Below are 25454 nucleotides of genomic sequence, written 5' to 3' on the forward strand. Positions count from 1 at the left end.
GAGGCCTAGTGCTAAATACTGAGCTACATCTCACCCCTCAAAAAAAATTTTTTTTAGGCACTGGAGAGATGGCTCAGTTTGCAAAATCTGTGGGCCTTGGTTTGATTCCTCACTACCCACGTACAGTGTACAGCCAGATGCACAGTGGCACGTGCATCTGGAGTTCATTTGCAGCAGCAAGAGGCCTTGGCACACTCATGCTTGCTCGCTTTCTCTCTGCTCACAAATATAAAACTTTTTAAAAGGAGCTAGGTGTGATGATGTATGCCTTTAATCTAGCACTTGGAAGGCAGAGGTAGGAAGATCGCTGAGTTCAAGGCCAGCCTGGGACTACACAGTGAATTCCCAGTCAGCCTGGGCTAGAGAAACACCCTACCTGGAAAAACAAAAACAAAACCAGACACACAGAATGTATATATGTCACAGATATATATATATATTGGGAGGCAGAGGAAGGGGATTGCTATGAGTTCGAGGCCACCCTGAGACTACATGGTGAATTCCAGGTCAACCTGAGCTAGAGTGAAACCCTACCTTGGAAAACAAAACAAACAAACAAACAACAAAAAAAAAGAATATATATATATATAGATAGATAGATAGATAGATAGATAGATAGATACATATATACATATATATATATAAAAATGTATGTCAAGGAGGTAGGGTCTCACTTTTGTCCAGGCTGACCTGGAATTCATCATGTAGTCTCAGGGTGCCTCAAACTCATGGTGATCCTCCTACCTCCCCCAAGTGCTGGGATTAAAGTCATGTGCCACCATGCCCAGATCTAAAAAATAACTTATTTTTATTTATTAATTTTTTCTTTTCTTTTTTTTTTTTTTTTTTTGGTTTTTTGAGATAGGGTCTCACTCTGGTCCAGGCTGATCTGGAATTAACTCTGTCATCTCAGGGTGACCTTGAACTCATGGCAATCCTCCTACCTCTGCCTCCCGAGTGCTGGGATTAAAGGCGTGCGCCACCACGCCCGGCTTATTTATTAATTTTTATTTTTTGGTTTTTCAAAGTAGGGTCTCACTCTAGTTCAGGCTGACCTGTAATTCACTATGTAGTCTCAGGGTGACCTTGAACTCATAGTGATCCTACGTCTGCTTCCCAAGTGCTGGAATTAAAGGAGTGTGCCACCACACCCAGTACCAAAAAATATACATATATATTTAAAATTAATTAATTTATTTATTAGATAGAGAGGGAGAGAGAATGGGCATGCGCCAAGGCCCCCAGCCCCTGCAAACAAACTCCAGAGGCATGTACCACCATGTGCATCTGGCTTACATGGGACCTGGAGAATCAAACCTGCATCCTTAGGCTTCATAGGCGTGTGTCTTAACTGCTAAGCCATCTCTCCAGCCCCTCCAAAAGAATATTTTAAAAGGTTATTAACTTTGGGTGTGTGAGAGAGGTGGATGTGTGCATGCCATAACTTGCGGTGCAGATAGAGGGTAACCATAGGTGTTGGTCCTCCTCTTCCACCTTGTCTGAGGCAGGGTCTCTTGTTCCCAACTACACAAGCCTCAGGGGGTTCTCGTGTCTCTGCCTCTCATCTCAGAGTAGGCATGCTGGGATTACAGAAGATTGTGCCACCACGTCCAGCATTAGGTCCTCACACTTGCTCAGCAAGCGCTTCTGCTTATTTATTTGCTTAGAGAGAGAGAGAGAGAGAGAGAGACAATGGACACACCAGGGCCTCTAAGCCACTGCAAATGAACTCCAGATGCATGCGCTACCATGTGCATCTGGCTTATGTGGGCTCTAGGGAATCAAACGTGGGTTCTTAGGCTTTGCAGGCAAGCGCCTTCACTGCTAAGCCATCTCTCCAGCTCTCAGCAAGCACTTTTACCCACTCACCCACCTCCCCGGCCTGGTTTCTAACTCTTTAATGCCTGCATCGAAGCCTACAAGTCAATTTGATTTTCTTGCTGTTGTTAATGTTCAAGAGGCAGAAAGACAAGTGACTTTACAGCCTTTGGAAGCAAACTGTACAGAAGTTAATGGGGGGGGGGAGAGAAATTTCTCTTAATATCCATTTTGGATACTTAACTTAGGAAAGTCTATGAAAGTGCTGTTAAGTGCATCCATCACCTCTAGACTGCCTACCATGTTACTCTTCAGTGAACTCCAGCCTGCTTTGTTAGAACGATTGTATGACCACAGTAAGTGGAAAAAGAGGCTGGCTTTCAAACCTGTTCTAAGCTGGGTGACCCTCACCTATAATCCCAGCACTGGGAAGCTAAGAGGCAGGAGAATCAGAGGCCAAGGCCGTCCTAATCAGGTTCACAGCAAGTGTGAGGCCAGCCTAGTATACATGAAACCCAGTCTCAAAGAAGCAAACCCTGTTCAGCTAACCTCTCCTTCCTACAAGAGGGTCTTCTAAAAGCTAAACAATTTAGGAATATAACATGTTTGGATGGTTTTGTGTTGCCCCTCCATAGAGCTGAACATGGCATACACCTTTAATCCCAGAATTTGGGATGCTGAGGTAGAACTGCCATGAGTTTGAGGTCAGCCTGGGGCTACAGAGTGAGTTCAAGTTCAGTTTGGGCTAGAGTGGACAATGACATGAAAAGAAATTCAATTAAAAAAAGTTCTAGACATAATAATTGTAACTAAGTAAAAGCACATCATGAGGGCACTGAAACACTTTTTGAAAATGGTTGGATAAAGCAGACAGCATTTTGAGTTTTGTCCAAAAAAGCTTGCTTTATGATCTTACAACAGTGTATCTGTGTGTGTGAAACTGTCAAATACCAAAACAGACAGAGAAACCGTCTTTTTCACGGCTCTGTTTTGGGGGTTTATGTAAGATTTAGCTCAACTGGGCAAGGGAGGGGCCTGCAATGAGCTTCCCGGCACATCTCTGTGGTTGTCTACATAAACGCTCCAGCCTTTTACAAGTGCAGTCTCTGATTTAGAGCACCTCTTATGACCATGTGGCCCAAAAGAGCCCTGCTTGTTCACTTGCTAGATCTCTTCCTTTCTTTCTTTCCACGTGGGTGCATATGCATATGCATATATGTACAGGTGTGTCAGGGCCTCTCATTGCTACAAACCAATGCCCAATGCTTGCACCACTCTTCTGGGCCCTGGGAATTGAATCTAGGCTGGCAGGCTTTGCAAGCAAGTGCCTTTAACTGCTGACCCATTTTCTCAGCACCTGCCTGCTTTCTATCAATGAAGCTTTCCTTTCCTTTTAACACTATACTGGGAAACTGAAATATGTAATTCATTAGGAGAGCCTGGCACAGGAAAGACTGACCCCAGACTTTACATATTCTTGCCCACCTTTTCAGAGAAAGACAATGACAAAAGACTGCTGAGGACTGAGACTGTGTGAAAACAAGCATGGAGACTTTCTTATCTTCTTCCTACCCCTAGTCTGGATGTAAGCAAGAAAATCAGGAAGCCTTGGGGACAACCTTGAATCACTCAGAATCAAGGAGAGGCCAGCACAGCCCTCAGAATGCAAGGGCTCAGGTACCACACAAAAAAAGTTATCAGCTTTGTGAGTCACAACATTGAACATCCACCAAGTAAACTAACAAAAATGCAAGTATAACAATAGAAAAAATGTTCCTCTTAGGGTTCCACAAAATCAAACACATGGTGGCTTTCGCCATAGAACAAGCAATAACACACTGTAAACCACCTCCCTCACTCATTCACTGCTACGTGAGGGCCTCTCGGTCTGGAAAGTTGGGCCGAGTTTGTGGCTTGTCGTTGGAATCCTCCGTAGTGGGGTCGTTCTCCTCGCCGGACTCCACGTAGATTGGCCAGTCATCTGTGTCACTCTTCTCGTGACTTTCGGACGAGGCCTCCACCAGGCTAAGGTTGATGGGCATCAGGTCGTCATCGTCATCGCGAGAGTCCGTCACACAGGTGCAGCTGTCACAGAGCCCGAAGCGCCGCAGCCCCTGAGACAGGTGGCTTGTGAAGGTTCTCCGGCAGCCCTTGCAGATAATCGGACGGTTGGATCTGTGCACCTGTCATCATAAGCAGACACAGTGAACGTCCTGGAAGAGGAGTGAAGGCTGTGCCGACACGCCTCATGTGATCTGTCCACGGACTCACCCTCCAGCTGAATTTCCCACCCTCTCCCCCTTGCCTGCTCTGCCACGGTCTCAGTCTCACCAAGATCCTCCACCCCAAATCCACTGGACATGGGTAGAACCTGCCCCTCCCCCTCTCTCATCTATCTATCATATATCATCCCTCTCTCTATCTAATGCCTTATCTATCTATATCCCATCTATCTATCTATCTATCTATCTATCTATCTATCTATCTATCTATCTATCTACCTATCTATCTATCTATCTTTCTAATGTCTTTCCTGCCAAGGGCAGAGCTCCTCTGAATAGAAACTATTTTTGGTTACTTATTTATGGAGAAAGGGAGAGAATGACAGTCTGGGTCAGGGTACATCCCCCCAGCTATACAGTCCCGCCTATGCTTCTTCCTTTGCTGTGCTTCTCTTACCACCGCAATTGCTCTACTTTCACTTGTGTGTATGTGTGTAAGTGGGTGGGTGTGCCAGCGTCTCTTCCTACTACAAATATATGCCAAATGCTTACACCACTCCCGCCCACCCCACGCCCCGTGTAGTGTCTCCCTCTAGCCTAGGATGATCTGGAAATCATTCCGAAATCCCAGGCTGGCCTTGACCTCACAGCAATCCTACCTCTGCCTCCTGAGTGACAAAATTAAAGACGTGCACTACCAGCTTATCTGGGTACCGGCTGACATGGGCAGCTTGGCAATTGAACCCAGACTGTCCAGCTTTGCAAGCAAGAGCCTTTAACCACTGAGCCATCTGCCCAGCCCTGCTGTGCTTCTCAAATATCATCAGTAATGGTGGGCATGGTGGTACATGCCTTTAATCCCAGCACTTGGGAGGCATAGGTAGGAGGATTGCCATGAGTTCAAGGCCACCCTGACACTATAGTTAATTCCAGGCCAGCCTGGGCCTGAGTGAGACTCTACCTTGGATACTATGGAATTGAACCTAGGCTGTAAGGCTTTGCAAACAAGTACCTTTAACCACTAAGCCATCTCCCCAGCCCCCGGTCAAATTATCTTATGTTGGATTTTCCAAAACTCACTTTGGTCAAAGATGATCATGAAGCCACGTCTCTAAATGGCTGAAATGCTCTATAGCTGGTGGGACTCACCAGTCACATGGAGATGGGGTAGGAGGGGTAGTGAGGAGAGCAGAGGTCTCCTGGGGCTGAAGTCCTCTTTGTCTGCTGCCCTCAGGTGGTTCTAACATCAGTACCACTGGAACCGAGGACGAAGTTTTGGCGTCACCCCAGTGGGACTCACAATCTGGCCCAGCCCTGCCGATGTCTGCCTCATGACAATCAGCCCTGAGCAGAATCTAAGCTTTCTTCTTTTTTTCTGTTTGCTCATTTTTATTTTTGTTTTTTAAGGCAGGGTCTCACTTTAGCCCAGGCTGACCCGGAATTCACTATGTAGTCTCAGGGTGGCCTCAAACTCACGGTGATCCTCCTACCTCCGACTCCCACATTCTGGGATTAAAGGCTTTTGCCACCACATCAGACCCTGGAGTTATTCTTATACCTGGCACCATCAGGAACAGTCCTTGCAGTGAGAGCAGGGGCAGCGGGGGCACTTACACTCAGGGCATGGCTCCGCAGGTGCTCCTGTCTTGTGAATCTCTTGCCACAGGTCTCACAGGGGTAAGGCCGCTCCCCCGTGTGTGAGCGGATGTGTCGCTTGAGGATGCCCTTCTGCTTGGCAGTGTAAGGGCAGAAAGGACACTTGTGGAGCTTAATGGGGACCACCAGCACATCACCTGAGGAATCCAAGAGATTTGATTTAGTTGTACTGCAAGCAGCAACAACTGTGGCCACCTTGAATGATTTGGAATCCATGTTAATTATATCTGAAATCAACTACCCAAGAAGTCACTTAAATCTTGTTTAATTTTTCCCCCTACTTTGTTCATACAACTATTAAGTTGACATCATGATTTTTTGTTTGTTTGTTTGTTTGTTTGTTTGTTTGAAGGTAGGGTTTCGCTCTAGCCCAGGCTGACCTGGAATTCACTATGTAGTTTCAGGGTGGCCTTGAACTCATGGTGATCCACCTACCTCTGCCTCCTGAGTTGCTGGGATTAAAGGCGTGCACCACCATGCCTGGAACAACATGATTTTTTACACTCAGATAGTTATTTATTTTGGGGGGTAGGGTTTCACTCTAGTCAGGGCTGACCTGGAACTCATCCAGGCTGGCTTCAAACTGGTGATGCTCCTTCTACCTCAGCCACCTACCACCCTTAGGTACGGAAATTATTTCCCTCAAGTTCTGAGTTATACTTTACTGCAATGTTCTGAGATTTGTTCTCTACCTGTACCCTTCAGGATTTAGACTTTTAAAAAATTTTTTGTTAATTTTTTTTTTTTCGAGGTAGGGTCTCACTCTGGCCCAGGCTGACCTGGAATTCACTATGTAGTCTCAGGGTGGCCTCGAACTCATGGTGATCCTCCTACCTCTACCTCCCCAGTGCTGGGATTAAAGTCATGCACCACCACACTGGGCTTTTTGTTCATTTTTATTTATTTATTTGAGAGTGACTGAGAGAGAGAAAGAAGCAGAGAGAGAGAGAGAGAGAGAGAGAGAGAATGGGCACACCAGGGCCTCCAGCCACTGCAAACGAACTCCAGACGCATGTACCCCCTTGTGCATCTGGCTAACGTGTGTCCTGGGGAGTTGAGCCTTGAACCAGTGTCCTTAGGCTTCATAGGCAAGCGTTTAACCGCTAAGCCATCTCTCCAGCCCAGGATTTAAACTTTAAAATATATGTGTGTATGTATGTATTTGGACTGGAGAGATGGCTTAGTGTTTAAGATGCTTGCCTGTGAAGCCTAAGGACCCATGTTCGACTCTCCAGATCCCACGTAAGCCAGATGCACGTCACATGTGCCCATTAGGTGGTGTAAACATCTGGAGTTCAATTGCAATGGCTGAGGTCCTGGTGTGACAATTCTCTTTCTCACTCTCTCTCAAATAAAAATTAAATAAAAAAAATTAAATAATAAAACATTTTATTTATTTGAGAGAGTGAGAAAGGGAAAGAGAGAGGGAGCATGCCAGGTTCTCTAGCCACTGCAAATGACTACCCATTTGCCACCTTGTGCATCTGGCTTTTTTTTTTTATTTGAGAGCGGCAGACACAGAGAGAAAGACAGATAGAGGGAGAGAGAGAATGGGCGCGCCAGGGCTTCCAGCCTCTGCAAACGAACTCCAGACACGTGTGCCCCCTTGTGCATCTGGCTAACGTGGGACCTGGGGAACCGAGCCTCGAACCGGGGTCCTTAGGCTTCACAGGCAAGCGCTTAACTGCTAAGCCATCTCTCCAGCCCGCATCTGGCTTTTGTGGGTACTGGGGAATCAACCTGGGTCCTTGGACTTCGCAGGCAAGTGCCTTAACTGCTAAGCCACCTTTCCAGCCCAGGATTTAGACTTCTGTCATCAAGTCATTTATGAGGCAATAGTGACTCAAACTTTCCAAACCCAGACACCTGGGTTCAAGTCCTGCTTCTGTCACCTGCCTGCTGGGGAAATATAAATATATACCACTTTCTCTGTGACTTACTTTCACAATGTATAAAACATGTGACTACAGTACCCACCTCATAGAAGGAAATTAGCACCCAAAGCACAGCCCCTGGCTATGGGTGATAGGATAGGAAACTGAAGCTAAGCAGTTTACCCAGAGGGAACTTGTCCACATAAGGCAGGAATAATTACTGAAAATAGACATGTGGGAGACATCCTCCATGTTTAGCCTCTGATTTGGCAGGAAAAGCAAATAAAATGGAAGTGCCGGCGTGCCACTGCTTAAGGCTGGCAGAGGGAAGGTGTAAGGGAAAGCAGATAATGAGGTCTGTCCAAGAAGCTCAAAAGCAAATGTGGCAAGAGTTGTGTCAAACCAGACTTCCTATGGAAAAAAAAATTGAAAAAAATGTCAAATGCTGTGCTTTTCAGCCTCTGAAGGGCTTTAAAACATGAACAACTGCTGTTTATGAGATACATGAAAGACACGGTGGTGTGGTGAAATCCCACTGTACCCTCGCCGTGGAGGAAGAATATGTCTGGGGGGTGAGAACCATCCTAACCACTCCCTTAAGAGGGAGGCCAAGATTACCTGCAAGTGAAGGCCATGAAGGGCAACTGGAGGCCTTGGGTCTCAAGTTGAATCGTGGACTCCTTTGTCCCCTACCAGTGCATAGAACTTAGACCTTGGCATAGCAAATGACTCAGCTTGAATTAAAGCAAGATAGAACTAGATGACTGTCATAACACTTACTAACATTACAGGCACAGGGACTGAAAGACAAAACTGTTGCACTAAAATCTAGCCATTAATGCTGTCTTCAGAGCTCCTCTGAGTGAAATAAAGCCAGCCCTGGTTTCCAGCTTATTAAATATTTTATCTTATTTATTTATTTGAGAGAGAGAGAGAGAGAGATTTTTTTAAAGGAGGTAGATAGAGAGAGATTGGGTGTGCCAGGGCCTCTAGCCATTGCAATCAAACTCCAAATGCATGTGCCACCTTGTACATCTGGCTTACATGGATCCTGGGCACTCGAACCTGAGTCCGTTGGCTTTTTAGGCAAGTTTCTTAACCACGAAGCCATCTCTCCATTCCTGGTTTCCAACAGGGCTGCTTGCTAACCAGTTCTACATTAGCAGGAAGTTGGCTATATCCCTCTGGTCTCCACCTTTCCTCTGCTAAGCTAAGGAGCACTAGGAGGGTCTCGTGAATGCGAAATGTGCAGTTACAGTCTGCAGCACTGAGATCAAATCTAGGGCTTGAACGGGGAAAATGGCTCTGCGGTTAAAGGTGCTTGCTTGCAAAGCCAGCCAGCCTGGGTTCAATTCCCAAGTACCCAAGAAAAGCCAGATGCACAAAGTAGAATATCTGTCTAGAGTTCATTTGCAATGGAAAGATATGCTCTGGCATATTCTCCCTCTCTCTCTCAAATGACAAAAAAATATTTAGGGCTGGAGAGATGGCTTAGCGGTTAAGTGCTTGCCCATGAAGCCTAAGGACCCCGGTTTGAGGCTCGATTCTCAGGACCCACATAAGCCAAATGCACAAGGTGGCACTTGTATCTAGAGTTTGTTTGCAGTGGCTGGAGGCCTGGCGCACCCATACTCTCTCTATCTGCCTCTTTCTCTCTCTGTCACTCTCAAGTAAATACATAAAAATAAAACAAAAAACGATCTTTAAAATTTAGTTATTGAGAGAAAGATATAATGTACATGCCAGAGCCTCCAGCCACTGCAAACAAACTCCAAATGCATGCACCATTATGTGCATCTGGCTTATGTGGGTTCTAGGGAATCAAACCTGGGTCCTTAGACTTTGCAGGCAAATGCCTTAATAGCTAAGCCATTTCTCCAGCTCCACTTTTTTAAAAATATTTTTATTATTTTATTTTATTTTGTTTGGTTTTTCGAGGCAGGGTCTCACTCTAGCCCAGGTTGACCTGGAATCCACTCTGTATTCTCAGGGTGGCCTCGAATTCACTGTGATCCTCCTACCTCTGCCTCCCGAGTGCTGGGATTAAAAGCATGCACCACCACACTTGGCAGTTATTTTTATTTGAGAGAGAAAGAGAGAGAGAACGGGTATGCCAGGGAATCCAGCCACTGCAAATGAACTCCAAACACATGTACCATTTTATGGGTCCTGGGGAATCAAACCTGTGTCCCTGGACTTTTTAGGCAAGTGCCTTAACTGCTAAGCCATCTCTCCAGCCTTCTAGTCCCATTTTTAAATTTTATTTTTATTTATTTATTGAGAACATTACATTTTTATTTATTTGCAAGCATAGAGAGAAAGAGAGAGATAAAAGGGTTGGAAAGAGAAAGAGAGAGAGAACACATGAACACACCAGGGCCTCTTGCCACTACAAGTGAACTCTAGATGCATGTGCCACCTTGTACATCTGGCTTTACACGGGCACTGGGGAATCACACCTGGGACATCAGGCTTTGCAAACATGTGCCTTTAACCTCTGAGCCACCTCTCCAGTCCAATAATATGTGTGTGTGTGTGTATTTTTTGTTTGTTTGTTTTTTGTTTTCCAAGGTAAGATCTCATTCTAACCCAGGCTGATGTGGAATTCACTTTGTAATCTCAGGGTGGCCTTGAAATCATGGCCATCCAACTACCTTGGCCTCCCGAGAGCTAGGATTAAAGGCATGAGCCACCATGCCCGGCTCCAATAAAAATGTTTTTTTTCTTTTTAAGGCTGGAGAGATGGCTTAGCAGTTAAGGCACTTGCCTACAAAGCCAAAGGACCCAGAATTTGTTTGCAATGGCTATAGGCCCTAACATGACCATTCTCTCTATCTGCCTCTTCCTCTCTCTCTCTCTCTCGCTCTTAAATAAACAAAAATAAATAAAATAGATAAATAAATATTTTTTAAAAAGTCCTAGGAACTGGGCTGCAGAGATAGCTCAGTGGTTAAGGCACTTGCCTACAAAATCTACCAACCTAAGTTTGATTCCCAAGTACATATGTAAAACCAGAAGCATGAAGTAGCATATGCATCTGGAGTTCATCTGCAGTGGCTAGCGGACTTGGAGTGCCCATTCTCTCTCTGCCTCCCTCTGCTTAGAAATTTTAAAAAAAAGAAGAAAAGAAAAAATTAAAAACACAACTCTAGGACCAGCTGGGTATAGTGGTACACACCTTTAATCCCAAAACTCAGATAGTGGAGGTAAGAGTGAATTCCAGGCCAGCCTGGGTTACAGCCAGACTCTATCTGGAAAAACCAAAAAAAAAAAAAAACATTAGGACCATGTACTTTCCAGGCAAGTACATCATCTGCCCTTACTAAATGGCCCTCTTACAACTTTACCTCCTTGTTTCCTTTCATTTAATTTGTCCCCCCCCCTTTTTTTTTTTGAAGTAAGGTCTCACTCTAGCTCAGGCTGACCTAGACTTCACTAGCTAGTTTCAGGGTGGCCTTGAATTCATGGCAATCCTCCTACCTCTGCCTCCTGAGTGCTGGAATTAAAGACATGCACCACCATGCCCAGCTAAAAGATATATTTTTAATAATTTGTTATTTAATTGAGAGAGAGAATGGGAGCACCAGGGCCTCCAGGCTACTGCAAATGAACTTCAGATGCATGCACCACCTTGTGCATCTGGTTTGCATGGGTCCTGGGGAATCAAACCTGGATCCTTTGGCTTTACAGGCAAATGCCTTAACCACTAAGCCACCTCTCCAGCCCCAGGTTTTTTTCTTTGTCCTTATTCCCTAAATATTAGGGCTGGAGAGATGGCTTAGTAGCTAAAGCTCTTGTCTGCGAAGCCAAAGGACCCAGGTTCAATTCCCCAGGACCCCATATAAGCCAGATGGACAAGGTGGCACATGTGTCTGGAGTTCATTTGCAGTGGCTGGATGCCCTGGCGTGCCCATTTGCTCTCTTCCTCTCTCTGCCTCTTTCTTTTTCTCTTTCTCTCAAATAAATAAAAATAAAAAATATTAAAGAAAAAATTAACAGCACTCACATAGCTTTACATGGTATCAGGTACTGTAAGTAATAGAAAGATGACCAAAAGTATACAGGAGGTTACATGCAAATACTAACCATTTTATGCAAGGGTCTTGAGCACCTACAGATTTTGTTTTCCAAAGGGAGTCCTGGAACCAGCCCCTCACAGACCCCCAAAGGACCATACTTGTCCAGGCAAAACAACGATACACAAAGAAACAAACACCCTACATACAACAGGTGCTCAATACCAATTGGTACTGGTGGTCGAGACAGCAATGAAGGAGGTGGTGGTGGTGGTGATAGTGGCAGAAGATGATCATGATGACAGGAAACCTAAGACAACACAGATGGTATCTAAATGCCAGAAGAGATGACAGCTGTGATCAGAGCTCACCTGCGTCCTCTCCATACCAGTCACTCTGAACATCCATCACAGAACTCATGGCCACTCCTGCCCCTTCCGGTCGTCCCTCCAGACTTCGAGAAAAGTGATGGTCAGTGTCATCTTTGTTCTGTACTGCGCCATTGCGTAGGAGAGCCTCCAGGAACTGCTTCACATGGTAGTTACTGTACGCCAAGTCCATGGTCTGGCTACTGGGCAGACCCTCCTCCGCGTGAGTCAGACCCAGGGGGGAAGCATACTGCTGCAGCTGCCCACCAACCTCCACCTCCGGTCTTGTGGCATCAAACTCCACCTTTGGCTCTATCCGTCTGGGCAGAGCAGAGAGATCACCATCAGAGGAGCCAGAGCCCTGGCCGTCTTTCACCACCAGCTCCAAAGGGTGGCAGTCTCTGCAGTCATGGCAAGGGGATGCTCTTGTGCAGTCTACGCTCCCTTCTCCCTCCACTGGAGAGGAGACAAAGCTCTTGGTACCACAGGGGGGCCCCTCCTGGCCCGAACTCGGGCTTCCACTGTCCACGTGATGGGCGGCGGCCACCGCTGCTGCGGCGGCAGCGGCGGCTTCCTTCTCCATCTTTCGGCAAATGTCAAGGGACGACCTGATGTATGTCTTGCAGAAGTTCACCACGTCATTCATCTGCAGGTAGCTGGCAGCTGACATAACTTCAATCACGTTCTCGCCACACAAATCCAACTTCCCGGAGTACAGGAAATCTAAGATGGTAGAAAAGGCGTCGGAGGTGACGATGTCCAAGGAGGCGGTGCTGTGCCGCCCGCTGTCCTGGATGTAGTGAATGAGCAGGGCGCGGAAGTAACCGCTGTTTGCAAACAAAATGTTCCTGTGGGCCTTGAAGATGCGCCCTTCCACTATGATGCTACAGTCACAGAAAAAGTCTCTCTTCCGCTGCTCATTCAACTCCCCCAGGAGCTTGTCACAGTAGGAATGCACCTCCATTTCTCCACCAGCCGCCGCTGCTCTGGAGGGGCCTGTATCCCTGCCATAATTTTTATTTAAGTTAATTCATAAATCCCAATCTTACAAATAAACTGTTCTTGTTTGCGTATTTGTTTTAGACAAGGTCTCAAGTAGCTGAGACTGGTCTTGAACACCTAATTGTTCTGCCCCTACCTCCCAAGTGCTAGGATTATAGGCCTGGGCCACCACATCTGGTTTAACATGTTCATTTAAAAACAGGGGAGGGCTGGAGAGATGGCTTAGCGGTTAAGCGCTTGCCTGTGAAGCCTAAGGACCCCAGTTCGAGGCTCGTTCCCCAGGACCCACGTTAGCCAGATGCACAAGGGGGCGCACGCGTCTGGAGTTCGTTTGCAGGGGCTGGAAGCCCCGCATGCTGATTCCCAACTATCCCCCCCACCCCATCTTTCTCTCTGTGTCTGTTGCTCTCAAATAAAATAAAATTAAATTAAAATTAACCAAAGGGGAAAGTGTGGGGGGGGAGAGGGAGGGAATTACCATGGGATTTTTTTTTATAATCATGGAAAATGCTACTAAAAATTAATAAAAAACAACAGGGGAGCCAGGCATGGTGGCGCACTGGGGAGGCAGAGGTAGGAGGATTGATTGCTGTAAGTTAGAAGCCATGCTGAGACTACAGAATGAATTCCAAGTCAGCCTCAGCTAGAGTTAGAGTTTCCTACCTTGGAAAACTAAAATAAATAAATAAATAAAAACAGGGGAGGGCTGGAGAGAGTTCTCAGTGGTTAAGGCTCTTGCTTGCAAAGCCTAATGATCCAGGTTCAATTCCCCAAGTACCCACTTAAAGCCAGATACACAAAGTGGTACATTCATCTGGAGTTCATTTATAATGGCCCTGGCACACCCATTCTCTCTCTCTCCCTCCCTCCCTCCTTCTCTCTTCTCTCCATCTCTCTCTGCATGCAAATAATAAATAAAATGCTTAAAAAATTTTTTTAAACCTTGATTTCCTGAATTAAAAACAGGGGAGAATTGGGCAAGGTGGTGCATGCCTTTATCCCAGATGTTGGGAGGCAGAGGTAGGAGGGTCGCATGAGTTCAAGGCCACCCTGAGACTACATAGTGAATTCCAGGTCAGCCTGGGCTAGAGTGAGACCCTATCTCAAAAATAAATAAATAAATAAAAATAAAAAACACCTTGAGTTCCTGAATTAAAAACAGGTGACAGCTGGGCATGGCAGGACACGCCTTTAATACCAGGACTTGGGAGGCAGAGGTAGGAGGATCACCATGAGTTCAAGGCCACCCTGATACTACATAGTGAATTCCAGGTCAGCCTGGGCCAGAGTGAGACCCTACCTCAAAAAAAAAAAAAAAAAAAAAAAAGGAAAGAGCTAAAGCACATATATATATAAAGAATGGGTATGTCAGGGCCTCCAGCCACTGCAAACAAACTCCAGATGCATGCACCCCCTTATGCATCTGGCTTCCGTGGGTCCTAGGGAATCGAACAGAGGTCCTTTGCCTTTGCAGGCAAACACTTTAACTGCTAAGCCATCTCTCCAGCCCCTACACACACACACACACACACACACACACACACACACACATTTTTTTTTTTTTAAATGAGGGAAGGGGCTCAGGAGATGACTCAGTGATTAAAGGCACTTGCTGGCAATGCGTGCTGGCAACCCCTTCCATGGTTAAAGCTGGTCACGAGCCAGACTTGTCTGCAGTGGCAAGAGAAGGTACGGGGCAGACAACTTCTCTGACCTTTGTGCACATCCATACACACACACACAGTCTCTCTCTCTCTCTTATATAAATTCTCCTAAAGCCATTGGTTCAAAGGTCTTCCTGATATAGGCTGTTAGGTATGTAACAACAAAAAAAAAAACCAGATTCTCCAGCTGGGTATACTGGAGTAACTATAGCTAACTGCATGTGGATACAGAACTAGGTGTTCAGATTCTTTCTACAAATTTTTATAACAACCTGAGAGGATCTGGGGTAGTGGTACACACCTGTAATCCCAGTACTCAGGAGGCTAAGGCAGGAAGATCATGAGTTCAAGGCCAACTTGAGATAGTCTCAACAATAAACAAATAAACATTTAAAAATTAAAATTGTCAGACTGGAGAGATGGCTTAGTGGTTAAGGTGCTTGCCTTCAAAGTCTAAGGCCCCATGTTCAACTCTCCAGATCCCACGATAGCCAGATGCACAAAGGTAAGGCAAGTCTGGAGTTTGATTGCAGTGGCTGAGGCCCTGGGGCGCCAATTCTCTCTCTCTCTCTCTCCTCTCTCTCTGTCTCTCTCTTGCTCACTCTCTCAAAAATTAAAAATTTAAAAATTTAAAATTATCAGCCAGGTATGGGTGGCACATGCCTTTAACCCAAGCACTTGGGAGGCAGAGATAGGAGGATTACCATGAGTTCAAGGCCACCCTGAGACTACATAGTGAATTCCAGGTCAGCATGAACTAAAGCGAGACCCTAACTTGAAAATAAATTGTCACTAGGCATGGTAGCACACGTCTTTAATCACAGCACTCAGGAGGCAGCATAGGAGGACTGTCATGAATTTGAGGCTATATACAACAGACTCAATTCCAGGTCAGCCTGGGCTAGAGCAATACCCTACCTCAAAAACCAAAATGTTCTCTGTTACTCTCTACCTGCCTCTTTCTCTCGGTCTCTCTCAAATACACAAATAAAAAACATTTTGAGCTGGGTGTGGTGGCACATGCCTTTAAACCTAGCACTTGGCAGGGAGAGGTAGGAGGATCACTATGAGTTCAAGGACACCATAAGACTACAGTTAAGGCATCTGCCTGCAAAGCCAAAGGACCCAGGTTCAATTTCCCAGTACCCATGTAAGCCAGATGCACAAGGTGGAGCATAGGTCTGAAGTTCATTTGCAACAGATAGGGGCCCTTGTGTGCCCCTTCTCTCTCTCTCTCTCTCTCTCTTTCTGCCTTTTTTGTCTCTCTCAAATAAATAAATAAATAAATAAATAAATAAATATATATATATATATATATATATATATATACACACACACACACACACACACACACACACACACACACACACACACAGCAGGCAGAGGTAGGAGAATCGCTGTGAGTTCAAGGCCACCCCGAGACTAGCTAGTAAAGGCCAGGTCAGCCTGAGCTAGAGTAGACCCTACCTCAAAAAACCAAAAACAAAAGAGGGGACACTAGAAAGATGACTTAGTGGTTAATACACTTGCCTGTAAAGCCAAAGGACCCAGGTTCAATTCCCCAGGACCCACATCAGCCAGATTCACAAGGGGACACAAGCATCTGGAGTTAGTTTGCAGTGGCTAGAGGTCCTAGTGTACCCACTCTATCCTCTCTCTCTCTCTCTCTCTCTCTCTCTCTCTCCCCCTCCCTTTTCCTCTCTCTCTCTACCTCAAATAAATAAATATAAATAAAAAAGAAGCCAGGTGTGGTGGCGCACACCTTTAATCCCAGCACTTGGGAGGCAGAGGTAGGAGGAGTGCCGTGAGTTCAAGGCCACTCTGAGACTACTTAATGAATTCCAGGTCAGCCTGGACTAGAGCGAGACCCTACCTTGAAAAACCAAAATAAATAAATAATAAAATAAAAAAGAAGCTGGGTGTGGTGGCCACGCCCTTAATCCCAGCACTTGGGAGGCAGAGGTAGGAGGATCACCATGAGTTGGAAGCCACCTTGAGGAATTCCTGGGCTAGAGTGAGACTCTACCTTGAAAAACCAAAATATAAATAAATAAATAAATCACCTATAAATCCTAATAGTGACCCTTCCAATAAAGAAACTGAAGACAGGCAATGACATAATTGAGCCTACAGAGTCAATGCTCTTTTGAGCTACTTTCTACCTTCTTCAGAATTCAAATTATAGGAAATGTCAAAATTACAAAGTATACTTTAGTTTCCAGTGTCCCAGTCTGGACTTAGAGACTGACAAGTACAGCCAGCCTCAATATGTACCTTTCACCAGTGGGTGCTCTATCTACATATTCAACCAACTACAGACTGAAAATATATGGGGTGAAAAGTTGTACCTGTACTGAAGAGACATTTGGTGGATACCAGGACTAGTTAACATACATGCCCCCATTCTTTATATATATAGTTTTATTATTTATTTTAGAGAGACAGAGACAGTGACTATGGGCATGCCAGCGCCTCCTGTCACTGCAAATGAACTCCAGATGCATGTGCCACTTAATGCATCTGGCTTTACATGTGGAACCGAACCTGGGCTGTCAAGCTTTGCCAGCAAGCACCTTTAACCACCGAGCCGCTCTCCAGCCCCACGTGCCCCAATTCTAATGGCTCTGGTGCCCTTTATGGCTTTTGTAAATATATCCTTCCCTTATTCATGACCAATGTGCTTTTCATAAAACTTGCACCATCCACCCCAAGCTCCAAGAGTGTACAACATAATATGTGCTATCACAATCAATGTATCGTACCTGCTGACAATCAGTGATTGATCAGAGATGGCTATCTGGCTTGGTCAGAGCCAATGAAAAGCAATGGAACTTTTGCTAGGTTTTCTTTAAGACAGTGCTCTGCTCTGTGAGCCTGCAGGATGTGAGGGATATCACTGTTATGCCACCAGGGCAACCAGCCTAACAAAGACAGCTGAACCTGGGGACACTGCTCAGCCCCAGCTCAGGACTGTGCCAGAGCCAATTAAGTCCCTTTTGCTTTAGGTTGAATTTTCCACTGCTTGCTTCTGAGAGGAAGTCCTAGGTGACTGAACTCCACTAACCGAGGTGAGTTCTTGTCCATTATTACTGTCCTGGGTACTCTCTGTCGGCAGACTCTAAGCCCTTTAAAGGTATGAGCATGCCTTATGAAATGTGGCAGCTCTCACAGCACCTGGCTGAACACTTTGAATAGGTACAAGTAGTACAAATTCAATTTTAAAATTGTCCTGGGGGCTGGAGAGATGGCTTAGAGGTTAAGGGACTTGCCTGTGAAGCGTAAGAACTCCTATTTGAATCCGCTGGTCCCACTTAAGCCAGACACAGTGACACATACATGCAATGTCACACACGCACACAAGGGGGCGCACGTGTCTGGAGTTTGCAGTGGCTGAAGGCCCAGGCACACCCATTCTTTCTCTCTCTCTCTCTCAAAATAAATTTAAAAAATTAAAATTGTCCGGGTAGAGTAGAAGACAGAGGTGCTGCTCTTCTCCCCCAAGCCCTTCCTCCATCTCTGATCAGACCACAAGTTACCACCAACCACTTCCTTACCTACTGACCCACTAACTCAGACAAGCTCTGACAACCAAAACCAATTAGCACTCTTTTTATCAGTGGGCTCTGCATTCATGTATTTAACCAACTGCAGGCTGAATATATTTGGGGTGGGGGGGGTTGCACCTGTACAGACATATACAGAGATTTTCCTCTTTTTTTTTTTTTTTTTTGGTTTTTAGAGGTAGGGTCTCTCTCTAGCCCAGGCTGACCTGGAATTTACCATGTAGTCACAGAGTGGCCTCGAAATCTTCCTACCTCTGCCTCTAGAGTGCTGGAATTAAAGGTGTGTGCTACCAGATCTGGCCTCTTTTTTTGGCGGGGGGTTGTTTCTGAGGTAGGGTTTCACTCTAGCTCAGGCTGACCTGGAATTCACTAGTCTTAGGGTGGCCTCAAACTCACTGCGATCCTCCTACCTCTGCCTCCCAAGTGCTGGGATTAAAGGTGTGTGCCACCACACCCAGCTAGCTTCTTCTTTTTTAAAAAATATTTTGATTTATGAGAGAGAAAGAAATGATGAACACAACAGGGGTTCCTGCCACTGCAAACCAACTCCAGATACATGCACCACTTTGTGCATCTGACTGGATTTATATTTTTCAAAAAAAAATACTTTTTTAAGGCTGAAGAGATGGCTTAGCAGTTAAGGCACTTGCCTGCAAAGACTAAGGATCCAGGTTCAATTCCCCAGTACCCACGTAAGCCAGATGCACAAGTTGGCACATGTGTCTGGAGTTCATTTGCAATGGCTGGATGCCCTGTCATGCCCATTCTCTCTCTACCTGCCTCTCTCTCTCTCTCAAATAAATAAATAAATAAATAATTTTTAAAATATTTATTTTTATTTATTTGAGGGAGAGAGAATGGGTGTGCCAAGGCTTCCAGCCACTGCGAATGAACTCCAGACACAGGGGCCACCATGTGCATATATACTTTTAAGTCAGGTGTGGTGGCGCACACCTTTAATCTCAGCACTTGGGAGGCAGAGGTAGGAGGATCGCCATGAGTTCAAGGATACCCTGAGACTACATAGTGAATTCCAGGTCAGCCTGGCCTACAGTGAGACCCTACCTTGAAAAACAAAGACAAAGGCTGGAAAAATGGCTTAGTGGTTAAGGTTTTTGCCTGCAAAGCCAAAGGACCCTAGTTCAATTCCCCAGGACCCACGTAAGCCAGAAACACATGGTGGCACATGTATCTGGAGTTTGTTTGCAGTAGCTAGTGGCCCTGGCATGTCCATTCTCTTCCTCTTTCTCTGATTGCAAATAAATAAATAAAAAATTTTTTAAAGCCTCCTTACTATTAAAAAAAAAACAAGAAAAACAAAACCAAAAAACAAACTAACAAGTCATACATTTAAAAACTAGAGAACCTGCGGGCATGATGGTGCACACCTTTAATCCCAGCACTCAGGAGGCACCCAGCCTGTCCTCCCTTTAATAAAGAATTAATACCTTTAATCCCAGCCCTTGGAAGGCAGAGGTAGGAGGATTGCCATGAGTTCGAAGCCATCCTGAGACTCCATAGTGAATTTCAGGTCAGCCTGGGCTAGAGTGAGACCCTATCTTGGAAAGCCAAAAAAAAAAAAAAAAAAAGAATTAATAAAGACGGACTCAAAAAGGACAAATTATGAATTATTAAGTTTATTTAAGGGAAATCACAAATTGTGGGTTAATTTAAGGAAGATTGGGATTCAAAAGAAACTTAGGCTTGCTTTTAAGAAGAGAGGTTAAAGCTGCAAACTCATTGAAGGTAAAAGATTAGGAAAGCAAATGAAAATCATGCATGTAATCAAAGTTAGAAACTACGCCAAATTATAAAGAAACAGAGGCAAACAGAAGAGCTCCCCCCCGACCAAGAAACAGTTTTATACCCTCCGCCCTGCCACCCTGGGAGAGGGGGAGGTCAGAGTCGTGTGTCACTGTGGCAGAGCACAGAGGCAGCGCCGAGCCAGAAAAGTACAACAGAGGGAGGCAGAGCCAGTGACAGAAAGGAGACAGCAGCCGCCAGGCATTGCAGGCAGAGGGAGGAGGATTGTTGTGAGTTCGAGGCCACCCTGAGATTACATAGTGAATTCCAGGTCAGCCTGAGCTAGAATAAGACCCTAACTCAGAAAAAAAGAAGAAGACAACAGCAATCTTTATAGGGAAGGAGAAAGACCAGACTGATTTGTAGATTTGGGGGGCAGGTGCCAGAGTGAGCCCACCTGTGCCATGTGTCTAGGTGGCATGCTAGACTATGGAGGCACTGTAGATCAGTTTTGATCAGACAGGGATTCCATTTATTTTTCTTCCTTTCTTTCCTTTTTTTTTTTTTTTTTTTTTAAAGTAGATTTTCACTCTAGCTAACCTGGAATTCACTATGTAGTCCCAGGATGGCCTCAAACTCATGGCGACCCTCCTATCTCTGCCACCCAAGTACTGGGATTAAAGGTGTGTGCCACCACGCCTGGCCTCAAATTCCATTTCTTCCAGTTCTGTTCTGGTGTCAGGTGGAGATGTCAGGAGGGGTGGCATTTTCTGGTTGTCTCTGGGCCTCAATCTCTAACTGAAGCTGCCTAAAAGAAGCTAGCTTTTTGCTATCCTCCTTCAGTAGGGTCTCCCTCTGTAGCTCTTGGCTGGTCTTGATCTTGCATAGATCTTCCTGCCTCCTCCTCTCCAGTCCTGGGATTAGAGGGATGCACTACCGTATCTGACTATACCACATTTAAATTTTTTTTTAAGTTTTTATTTATTTATTTGAAAGAATGGGGGAGGGAAAGACACAGAGAGAAAGACAGAGGGAGAGAATGGGTGTGCCAGGGCCTCCAGCCACTGCAAACAGACTCCAGATACATACGCCATCTTCTGCATCTGGCTTATGTGGACCCTGGGGAACCAAACTGAGGTCCTCTGGCTTTTCAGGCAAACGCCTTAACCACTAAGCCATCTCTCCAACCCTATAGCACATTTTTATATTATCACACATATAGAAATAACTTCAATGTTTAGACAAGGTAAATGATTAACAAAGTAAAAACATGTACTGCTTAAGTTATCAGAATTAAATGGAGTTGTAGCTGTTGAGCCATGGTAAAAACAAAATTAAATAAAGCCAGGAAAGCCTAAAGAAGGGGATCTCATGTTTATTCCTGATAATAAGAACTACCACAAGCATTACAGAGATGGCTCAGTGGTTAAAGTACTTGCCTGCAAAAACGAAGGACCCAGGTTTGATTCCCTAATACCCATGTAAAGCCAGATACACCAGGTGGTACATGTGTCTGGAGTTTGTTTGCAGGGACTAGAGGCCATGGGTGCCCAATTTTTTCCTCTCTCTTTCTTTCCCTCTCTTTCTCTTTCCGCCTCTTTCTCATAAATAAATAAAGTGGGGGGGAAATAACTACCATAAACGTCTATCAGAGCTGGGCATGGTGGTGTACACCCTTAATCCCAGCACTTGGGAGGCAGAGGTAGGAGGATCACTGTGAGTTCACCCTGAGACTACAGAGTGAATTTCAGGTCAGCATGGGCTAGGCAGAAACCCTACCTCAAAAAGCACCCCCCCACACACACACACAAAAAAAGACTATCGGAACAGCTATCTTTTTTATTTTTATTTACTTGTATGTTTGGGCACACCAGGGTCTCTTGCTGCAAATGGAACATGAGATTCTTTTTTTTTTTTTTTTTTTTTTTTTTTCAATGAGAGCTTATTGCTTATTTATTAGGTTACTTCAGGTATGTGGTTTTTCCTCAATCTTTTTTTTTTCAATTTTTTTTTTTGTCAACAACTTCCATGATTATAAAAAATATCCATGGTAATACTCTCCCTCCCCCACTTTCCCCTTTGAAACTCCATTCTCCATCATATCCCCTCCCCATCTCAATCAGTCTCTCTTTTATGTTGATGTCATGATCTTTTCCTCCTATTATGATGGTCTTGTGTAGGCAATGTCAGGTACTGTGAGGTCATGGACATCCAGGCCGTTTGGAACATGAGATTCTTGTGCCATTTCCTGTGTCCAGGTTTACGTGTGTGGCTGGGGAATTGAACCTGGGCCATCAGGGTTTGCAAGCAAGCACTTTTAACTGCTGAGCCATCTCACCCAGCTTGAAAAAAAATTTGGAAATGTATACAAGAAATATGTAACAAACAATGGATGAAGAATATATATGTTAAAGAACCTTCACTTTTCACTTTAAACCTTCCTGGGTGGGGTGGTGGTGCATGCTTGCAATCCCAGATCCATAGAAAGGGAAGGATCACCAGAACACAAGTATTCCAGACCAGCTTGGGCAACACACTAAGACCTCATCACAACACAAAAACAAACAATATAGAAAAGTGCTTCTGCCCAGTTAGAATATGTTATTAAATACGTTATTGCTTTTGCTTTTTGAAATAAAATAGCTGGGGCTGGAAAGATGGCTTAGCAGTTAAGGCATCTGCCTGCAAAGCCTAAGGTTTGATTCTCTAGAACCCAAGTAAGCCAGCCACATAAAGGGGCACATATTTCTGGAGTTTAACTGCAGTGGCTAGGGGACCTGGTGCGCCAATTCTCTCTCTCTCTCTTACACACAAAAAAACTTCAAAAACATATTTTTAGGGGGCCGGAAAGATGGCTTAGTGGTTAATACACTTGTCTTTGAAGGCTAAGGACCCAAGTTCAAGTCCCCAGCACCCGCATAAGCCAGATGCACAATATGATACATGCATCTGGAGTTCATTTGCAGTGACTAGAAGCTCTAGCACACCCATTCTCTCTTTCTCATTCTATATGCTTCTCTTTCTCTCTCTCTCATAAATAAATAAAATTTATTTGCGAGGAAGAGGCAGATAACAGAATGAGTGTGCTAGGACCTGTAGCCACTGCAACTGAACTCCAGACACATGTGTCACCTTGTACATCGGGCCACTGTGCCCAGCTCAGCCTATTCTTTCTGATAACCCTTCTCCAGCCTCACCAACCTGAGAATAATAAAACCTGCTCCTCCAGGTTGAAGAGATGGTTCAGTCTTTTGGGCACTTATTTGCAAGACTTAATGGCTTGGGTTCAATTCACTAGTACCCAGGTAAAGCCAAATGCACTAAGGGTTGCAAGCATCTGGAGCTTGTTTGCAGTGGCAGGAGGCCCAGGCTGTGTCCATTCTCTCTGTCTCCCTCTCTCTCTCCACTTGCAAATAAATAAATAATGTTTTTAAGACACTGCTTCTTACGGGTGAAGAGATGGCTCAGTGGTTAAGGTGTTTGCCAGGCAAAGCCTAATGACTGGAATTCAATTCCCCAGTATCCACATAAAGCCAGATGTACAAAGTGGCCTGTGCATCTGGAGTTCACTTACATAGGCTGGAGGCCCTGATGTGCTCATTCTCTCTATCTCTTTCTACTTGCAAATAAATGAACAAAAATTTTAAAAAACTGCTCCTCGATTATTAAAATTAACGGGAACTATTCTTTATGCCACCTATGCAGAGTTCTTTACAAGCACATCATCTTAGCCTCACACTACCCAGTACAGTAGGTATTTTCAATTTACACAGGAGGAAACTGAGGCTCAAAAACGCAGACTACACGTCCACAGCAGGATTTAGAATCTAAATTAAATTGATTACAGAGTTTGACATCCTTAACTACTATGTTTACTGTTCTCCCCAAACCCTTTTTAAAGCATCCTGCGACCTCACAGACAGGGGAGGGAACTCCTTCCTTCGGGCACACGGAGAGGAGGGGAACGGCGGGGAGAAGAGTTTCCATTTGAACAGGTGGAAAGTCTGGCCAATTGCATCTTGGATTCACTCACCAGCTAAAATGCTCTCAAGACAAGCGGGAACAATCTCGTGCAGAGTCAGTCGAGGCGAAGGCCACCGGAACCAGCTTAGTGGTCACAGTCCCTGTCCTCCAAGAATGGGACCCTGCGGCCTTGGGCCTCCCGTGGCCTCCCGCGGACACTGCCCCAGGCTGGCCAAGTCCTCGCTTGGGGACATTATTCACCATCAGAACGTGCGGGCGCGAGACCCCCCATGTGCACGACGCGGGGAGTGGGTAGGCTACCCAAATCCAGGAGGAGGAGGAGGAGGGGCACCTTGCGCCGCGCCCGCGGGCTCGCGCGGCGGGGGTCCCAGGGGCTGCCGGGGCCAGGCGGTCCGAAGGACGCTGACAGCGAAAGGCAACCCCGCCAGCTACCCATCCCCCGGCTCTGGCCTCCCCGGCCCCCTCGAATTTCTCCCTCCACCTTCCATTCGGTGCAAAGCCTCAGCAAAGACCCGCTCCTCTGTTCTCACCTTGCACGGGGCTCCGGCCGAGCCGCCAGCGAGCTATGCGCACCGGCACGCCCCCTTTCATTCACCTGGCGCCCCTCCGCTGAGAGGCGGGGCAGCTGCCCAATGGTGGAGGAGCCTGCGCTCGGGGAGGCGGGCCCTGCGGCCGGCAGGTTTGTCAGTGGCGCCGGCACCCCCTCCGGAGGATGCGCTCTGTAGGTTCCAGGGCTCACGGGGTGATGGGAGTTGTGGTCTCAACGCTCACTTTTTAGGTAAAGATACAGTGGATAAAACTACAAGTACCAAGATGCCCGAAAAAGGGTAAGGATGGCGTTTGCAAAAAGCTCTAGCTTGGTTTGGTCTCTTGAGTCTCATTTGAGAGTCTTGCCAAGTATTCGGCCCTTTGTCCAGAGATCTGAAAGCATATCGTGGATAGCAATGCAGCCTGGAACTTAAGAGCTGTGTTCTATAATCCTCTTGCATTGCAGAAATCTGGAAATGAGTGAAATGGTTTACGCAACAGGTTTTTATTGCACACCCGCAACCCATCTTCACTGGGCAGTAGCTACAAAAAGATAAGATATAACTGTTCCTTTCCTAGGGTTTCATATTTACACTTGCTAGGCAAACCGTTAAGGCAGCAATACAGGGGTTACATATCAGCACAGGCGCGTTCTGGGACCCTTGTGCACAAGCCAAGCAAAGTTACATCCCTCAGGAGCTTACTAACGCCGCCTAACTACGTGCCACTGAGTGGATGATGTAAATAGAAATTTATTATCAATTCTACAAATCTGGTCTCAGCCGGCTTGGTTCCTTCTGAGCGCTGTGAAGCAAGGAAATGTTCCAGGCCTCTGTTCTTGGCTTGAAGATACCTGCCTCTGTGTTCACAGGACATTTTTCTTGCTCAGCATCCAAATGTCTCCTTTTTATAAAGACACTAGTCATGTTGGCTTAGGGGTTTACTTTAAATCAATATGACTTCATCTTTACTAATTGCATCTGCAATGATTCTATTTCCAAATAAGGTCACATTCT

At 45.6% G+C, this 25454-nt stretch overlaps 1 protein-coding gene across 2 annotated transcripts; it reads right to left on the reverse strand.

Moving 5' to 3' along the window:
* Window positions 1-1926: 1926 nt before the first annotated feature.
* Zbtb8b (zinc finger and BTB domain containing 8B) lies at window positions 1927-24475 on the reverse strand. 2 transcript variants are annotated; one of them, XM_045150231.1, is made up of 4 exons: window positions 24441-24475; window positions 11958-12958; window positions 5655-5833; window positions 1927-4001 (listed from the first exon to the last, which is right to left on the reverse strand). In XM_045150231.1, exons 2-4 carry the CDS (start codon window positions 12916-12918, stop codon window positions 3687-3689), a joined length of 1455 nt encoding a protein of 484 aa, XP_045006166.1. In that variant the 5' UTR covers window positions 12919-12958; window positions 24441-24475; the 3' UTR covers window positions 1927-3686. The 2 variants fall into 2 exon arrangements, with proteins under 2 accessions (XP_045006166.1, XP_004665321.1); XM_004665264.3 differs by lacking the exon at window positions 24441-24475 and adding an exon at window positions 23960-24180.
* Window positions 24476-25454: the final 979 nt, after the last annotated feature.

The sequence above is a fragment of the Jaculus jaculus genome, chromosome 5 (genome assembly GCF_020740685.1).
Source record: "Jaculus jaculus isolate mJacJac1 chromosome 5, mJacJac1.mat.Y.cur, whole genome shotgun sequence".
Classification (NCBI taxonomy): domain Eukaryota; kingdom Metazoa; phylum Chordata; class Mammalia; order Rodentia; family Dipodidae; genus Jaculus; species Jaculus jaculus.